Here is a 6941-nt window from a genome sequence, read left to right as displayed (position 1 = left end):
CATTTCCATTGGCCCACATATTCATTAAAAGTCTTCCATGCCCACCATTTGAACAATTCTGTGCCAAGCTTCGTGTTTGTTTGCTACCTCTTCGCTTGAGGAGGGGTGTTAGCGATAACTCTAGATAATGATAAGTTATATTGTAGTTCTCTATCCTTAGAAATCAACTCTTGTTAATACTCTGTATTATATATATTGTTGTAAATCTCGTACCACGTTTAAAGTGATTTCAATAAACTCTTAGTATAAGGTATTTTTTAAAAACAAAGGGTAGAAGAAAATTATATATATATATATATATATATATATATATATATATATATATATACACACACTAAAATGCAAGTTAGCTTATGTGAGTAGCACTTACCAGCTAAAAGTTCATTTTATAATACATATTGAACAAGTTTATAATGCATATTTCATATTATATTTCATACTTCAATCCCTAATTTATTATTATTCTTCATTTGCAACCCTCTATTTGGTAAAATAATAGTATTTTTTTTATCAAATTACCTTTTAAATTATCATTTTGACCCTCCACTTTGAACTTTATAAAATATCATATTTACCCTTCATTTTCTAAACTTTCGTATTTATCCCACATGCATCCCTCTTCTACTTTCACTAAAAATTTTGACCCTCCTCTTTGAACTTTATAAAATAGCATATTATTTACCCTTCATTTTCTGAACTTTCGTATTTATCTAATACTTATCCCTCTTCTATTTTCACTAAAACTTCTTTTCATAAGGCAACATGTCTGTAATACATATTTCATACTATATGTCATACTTTAATACTTCAACTTACTATAATTCTTCATTTGTAGCCCTTCTTTTTTTGTAAAATGATATTTTTTATTCTATTATTTTTTAAAATATCATTTTAACCCCCATCAACTTTGAACTTTATAAAATATCATATTTATTTCTTCATTTCTAAGCTTTTGTGTTTACCCGCCTACATATCCCTTTCTACTCTATAAAATGCATTTTCCAATCATTCCTCAAATACACTGCCGCCGTCGTATCGTACGACCTGTTTAGTTTAAAGTATGAATGTTTTTTTGAAAGCCTACTTTAAACGACCGCGGCACGTTTATTTTTATTTTTATTGACCAAGAGTATATCTCATTTATGATGAGTGGTCCGTCAAAAAATTCCCAGAAAAATTGTATATTTATAACCACCTATCTAATAAACCAATTTCATATGATATCTAGCACTCTAGCAATCACCATGTAAATATATACAACCAATATAATTATTCAAATGATAATCCATGAGTGTAAGAGGACTGGATCGAGAAAGATAAACCGATAGAGCATGAGCTATAAACTCTACTAATAGTTTTGTATGAGAAGCAATCAACAAATAATTTTTACAAAAAAACACTCCAAAAATGTTTTTTGAGGAACTTGAAAGAGTCTACTACACAAATTCAAAGTACACATTTAGATTCAGTCCGAACATCCTCCCTAATAAATGAAAAGAATTTTGCCACATGTCACTCTCTTATTAACTTGGACACATGTCATTTTTTGGTAATTTTGAATAAATGTTTTTTCCATTTGTCATTTTCTCAATGTTTATCTTTTCTTAATTAACACATCATATTTACACCTCAATTAATAGTTGCCTTAATTGAAAATTACCATTAAATTACAATATTACAACTCATATACTATTGAATATGTTTCCTTTTAAATTCAAATTTTAAATTTTAAATTTAAATAAATTTTTGTTTAAACATTTATATTTAATTTTTTTGTTTTATCCAACCCGTATAACATACGGGTCTCACAACTAGTTTATTAAAAAATTAGGACAAAACTGCAAATTTGGTCCTTGTGGTTTGTAAAAATCTTTGGATGGGATCCAAAAAGTTTCCAACTTGCACAGAAGGTCCAAAATTAAGGTTTTTCTGGGTTTTTGGTCCTAAACTTAAGAAATTCTTGTAGTTTTGGTCCATGCAGCACTTGAATTGACTATTTTGCCCTTTAAATTTCTTTTTTGTATTTTTTATATTTTATTTTATAAATATTAATGCAAAAAATGAATTAGGTTGGTTCACCGCATATCTCTCTCTCCCCCCACCCCATCAGAGCCCTCCCCCATTCTCTCTCTTCTTCTTCCTCCTCCTCCTCATCTCTCTCTCTCTCTCTCTCTCTCTCTCTTTCTCTCTCTCTTAAAATAAAATGCCATGGTTGGACTTGTGTGCTTCTTTCTTGCTTGAAAATAAAAACAAATCCACATAAACCAAACACATACACATACATTCTAGATTATCAATCATTTCTGTCTAAAAGCTCCTATTAAAAAACCCAGATATGTGGAAAAAAAAGAGAGCTTGTGTTCCATCTGGGTTTTGTTTTGAGGTTGTGAAAAATTCTAAATAAACACAATCATTAACAACACCAGATTCCCCCAATTGATGAGTCGATGATGAGATTATGAACTGGTAACGCAGGCGTCGATGGTGAGATGATGAACTAGAATATGAGGAATGCACACTAATTCCCCCATCCCTTCTTCTTCTTCTTCTTCTTCTTCTTCTCACCTGCACACACCGTTGTTGAGTTCCAGCTGTCAAAGTTTTCATTTGCTCCATTAGTGTCGTCATCATCATTGCTACTTCTTTGAATCAGAACCCTAACCTTTGGTTCAACACCGACCTGTGTAAGGGATTCCATATATGTTGTTCATCATCGGACAACCACCATCAAAGAAATTAGGGCTCTTAAGAAGTAAGGATTGATAAACACACATAAATTGAAGCATATTTCCACAAATAATCGAAGATCTGACATTTGGGTTCAATACACATAGTGAAAAACTGAAACACACACACACTCGAGAAAGAAAAAATGGTGTAAACTCGATTGAAGAAAAATTAACTTGTGTGTGAATTCTTTCTGATTTGCAGGTCCTGTTTATGATTGTGGTGGTCGACGGTGTGAATTGTGATGTGAAGAGTGTTTGCTTATCGTGAATTGTAACAATATGAGGTTGCAGGCGGTGTGTCCATTGAGAGAATATGGTGAGAAGATGATGGAACTATGGGAAGAATCGATGGAGTAATTGGGTTTTTGGTCATGAGAGAGAGAGAGAGAGAGAGAGAGAGAGAGAGAGAGAGAGAGAGAGAGAGAGAGAGAGAGAGAGAGATGGAGTGGGGTCTATCTTTTTTGTTTTTTATTTTTATTTCATAAAGTATTCTAATAAATACGAAAAGAAAATATAAAATTGAAATTAAAAGGGTAAATCAGTAATTTCAAATCTTTTTGGACCAAAAACCCAGAAAAACCTTGATTTTGGACCTTCAGTGCAAGCTGAAAACTTTTTGAACCCCATCCAAAGATTTTTGAAAACCACAAGGACCAAATTTGTAGTTTTGTCAAAAATTAGGGTTTCGAAATAATATATTCTTACCACACGTTTATTACGTGTAATAAAGAAACGTGAAAGACAACTTTTTGTGCTTTTCGAAAAAATGAATAAAAGTTAAACCCATTTATATTCAGCCATTTCCAGACTGATTCCACCATTAACGATGCTTTTCCAATTCTTTAGCGATTGTGTGTTTCTTTGCTCTTCCCCCAATTGTCAACTCCATTTCAGCTCTCAACTACCACCATGCCCAATAATTCTCTGATCTCAACTTTCCGACCAACAGTGCACCAAATACTCCTGCGCCCTCACAGACCCGATACCTCCGGTTCATCCACTTTTCGCCTAAAACCCTACTCGAAAAACTCAGTATCCTTGATCCTGTCAACAGGAGAAGGAAGACTTCCAGATTTGAAGATCATGGCTAAGAAAAAGCCTATAGAAGGAGTGAGCGATCAGATGAATGCGATTGCGTCTCAGAATCTTGATCAAGCACCTGCTCGCCGGAGAGTTAGATTGGCTTTCACTCAAGTTCAGGAACAGCTTGATCATGTTTTGTTTAAGGTTCAACCTTCATATTTTAATTGTTCGATTGATGATTCTCAAGTTTTCTTTTGCTAATTTCTTGCTGATTGAGAGTTTTATGCTTGTTCTGATTAATCGTAGATGGCTCCTACAGACATCAGGACTGAAGAGGTAAATTTCCCACCGATTTAAACTCTGTAGCGTAGCAATCTATATAACTGTTTCTATGCGATTAGAAATACTGAGAATCTTACATATGTCCAAAATCAGAGTCTGAATTGACCTTTACCTATCAAATTAGTCAACTGTAGACATTAATGGGTATCGATAAGAATTGTTTGTTTGTGAATAAGAAATCTGAAACTACATAAACTAACAGGTTTCCTTTCCCTCAATAGAGCAAACAAACTAACCACATCTATTTGAATATCAAATTCGAACCCTTACTATTTTCAACTTTCAAAATCTGAAGTTCAGCTCCACTTATACATAGCTTAATTTCACCATTTGGGGCCGACAAATATATATGATTTGACTAAAAATATATCTTCTTTTGCATTATAGTGGTTTGAAACGAACTCAAAAGGTCAAGAAATTTTCTGTAAAAGTTGGTTGCCAAGGCCTGGAGTCAGAATCAAAGCTGCTGTGTGTTTTGTTCATGGATATGGCGACACTTGCACCTTTTTCTTTGAAGGTTTGTGGTGACACCTCATCATCTATGTCTTATATAATCATGAAATTCGATTCTTTTAAGATTATAATTTATAACCCTTTTTTCAGGCATTGCAAAGAAAATTGCTGCTGCTGGTTATGGTGTTTATGCCATTGATCATCCTGGTTTTGGCCTCTCTGAAGGTCTACATGGATATATCCCTAAATTTAGTGATATAGTTGACAATGTAATCGAACAATATACAAAAATTAAAGGTACCCCTTTTGTCTAAATCTCTATATTTGACTTTTATGGTCAAACAAAGTATTTTTTGATTTCAAAATTCATATGGCTTTGTTTGTTTTTTCTTATATATAAACTTGTAAGCACATTGAACTCCAAGTGAAGTGCTATAAGCCAAAACTCTGGCTTAAAAATGTAAAGCAATAGACTACAAAAATGGTCCCTGTGCTTTCTGATTTTTACCATGTTTAAGTCAAAATTGATTTTTTGTTAAAATTCGTATCGATTTGGTCCTTGATACTTTTTGATTTTGGTCATTATTTCAAGGTTCCATATTGATTTTGGTCCTTATTTTAAAGTTTCATATCGTTTTTGGTCCTTATTTTAAAGATTCATATCGTTTTTGGTCCTTTTTTCAAGGTTTCATATCAATTTTGGTCCTTATTTCAAGGTTCCATGGACCAAAATCGATATGAAACCTTGGAATAAGGACTAAAATTGAAAAAGTTTTCAAATTTGAAATAAACATGGTAAAAATCATAAAGCACAAATCTGGAATAAAAGTTTTCAAAATTTGGTCCTTATTTCAAGGTTCTAGGGACCAAAATCGATATAAAACCTTGAAATACTGGACCAACATTGAAAAAGTTTTCAAATTTGAACTAAACATGGTAAAAATCATAAAGCTCATGGACCATTTTTGTAAAAATAATTTTCACAGGAAGACCCGAAGTGAGAGGGATGCCTCGGTTTCTTTTAGGCCAGTCAATGGGAGGAGCCGTTGCACTTAAAGTTCATCTCAAAGAACAACGCGAGTGGGATGGTGTAGTTCTTGTTGCTCCAATGTGCAAAGTAAATTTCCTTTTTTACCCCTCATAATAATAATAATCACATCATAAAAAATTCCCATTTTGACCTTCGATTTCGTTCAAAGATTGCAGAGGAAATGAAGCCCCCGGAACCACTACAAAAAATTTTAATCTTTTTGTCACGATTAATGCCAAAAGCAAAACTTGTACCACAGAAAGATCTTGCTGAGCTGGCATTTCGGGACCCACAAAAAAGAAAATTGGTTAGCTTTTTTTTAGCATACTACAATGTCCCATATCATACTTTGATCAAACTGATACTGATACTGACAATGACACTGACAATTTCTTATTTGTCAGGCGGACTACAATGTCATATCGTACTCCGATCAAACGCGATTAAAGACCGCCGTTGAACTTCTAAACGCGACAAACGAACTCGAATCAGAAGTCGAAAAGGTCTGATTTTTCAAAAAAATAAAAACATTTGTACGTTTTTATTTCTTAAAAAACATAAAAAATTGAACTTTGTTTGAAAAAAAAAACACACACACAGGTTTCATCACCATTGTTGATACTTCATGGAGCTGCAGACAGAGTAACAGATCCTAATATCAGCAAGTTTCTTTACGAAAAAGCTGCCAGCAAGGACAAAAGTTTGAAACTTTATGAAGGAAGTTATCATTGTATTCTAGAAGGGGAATCCGATGAAAGAATATTCCAAGTGCTTGATGACATTATTGCATGGCTAGATGCTCATTGTTCTGTTAGATAGCTGTTATTTTATTTATTTATTATTATTATTATTATAAATTATTTTTTTTGTGGGTGTTGGTGAGATTAAAGAAATTCGGTTTAAGTTGCGTTGCGTTAAAGTAAACAATCCATTGAAACACGAGATTGGATTATTTATTCTTTTTGTTACCACGTTTTTGGTGGATTTTGATGAATATGTATGTTGCTTATGTGTAATATTTGGAAGATTTGTATTGCAAGACTTGTAGAAACAGATTTGTTTGTTGTATTAATAAAGAAATTGTTAGCTTGTTTAAGTGTCCGTGGAATTGTTTTTGCTTTGATCTTAAATGGTTGTAGTTTGTTATTTTTAGTAAATAATGTAACTAATGTTATGGGTAATTTAAAAAAATAAATAAATAAATAAAATAAAAAAATAAAGACAACCTATTATAACTTATAAGACTAATAACTGAAAAAAACATTGCATTAATTTTGGGTATGTGAAACCCTTATATAGTTTCAATAAACACAAAGAAAGCCCCCCAAAATACTAAAAAAAAAAATCCTTATATTGAATTTGTG

At 32.5% G+C, this 6941-nt stretch overlaps 1 protein-coding gene across 1 annotated transcript; it reads left to right on the top strand.

Annotated features, from left to right (window-relative positions):
* Window positions 1-3512: 3512 nt before the first annotated feature.
* LOC111911235 (caffeoylshikimate esterase) lies at window positions 3513-6678 on the top strand. The gene is made up of 8 exons (XM_023907018.3): window positions 3513-3956; window positions 4059-4088; window positions 4482-4611; window positions 4698-4844; window positions 5534-5664; window positions 5747-5884; window positions 5982-6080; window positions 6178-6678. Exons 1-8 carry the CDS (start codon window positions 3639-3641, stop codon window positions 6394-6396), a joined length of 1212 nt encoding a protein of 403 aa, XP_023762786.1. The 5' UTR covers window positions 3513-3638; the 3' UTR covers window positions 6397-6678.
* Window positions 6679-6941: the final 263 nt, after the last annotated feature.

The sequence above is a fragment of the Lactuca sativa genome, chromosome 8 (genome assembly GCF_002870075.4).
Source record: "Lactuca sativa cultivar Salinas chromosome 8, Lsat_Salinas_v11, whole genome shotgun sequence".
NCBI classification, from domain to species: domain Eukaryota; kingdom Viridiplantae; phylum Streptophyta; class Magnoliopsida; order Asterales; family Asteraceae; genus Lactuca; species Lactuca sativa.
The sequence above is the reverse complement of the archived record's forward strand: the minus strand, read 5'-3'. Positions and strand labels throughout refer to the sequence as shown.

What these genes read in the sequence shown, in the direction of transcription:
- LOC111911235 (XM_023907018.3), top strand. Translation starts at nt 3,639, where the DNA reads ATGCCCAATAATTCTCTGATCTCAACTTTCCGACCAACAGTGCACCAA. An exon ending in TTGATCATGTTTTGTTTAAG is followed by an intron (nt 3,957 to 4,058) that starts GTTCAACCTTCA and finishes GATTAATCGTAG; the next exon opens with ATGGCTCCTACAGACATCAG. An exon ending in TTGCACCTTTTTCTTTGAAG is followed by an intron (nt 4,612 to 4,697) that starts GTTTGTGGTGAC and finishes CCCTTTTTTCAG; the next exon opens with GCATTGCAAAGAAAATTGCT.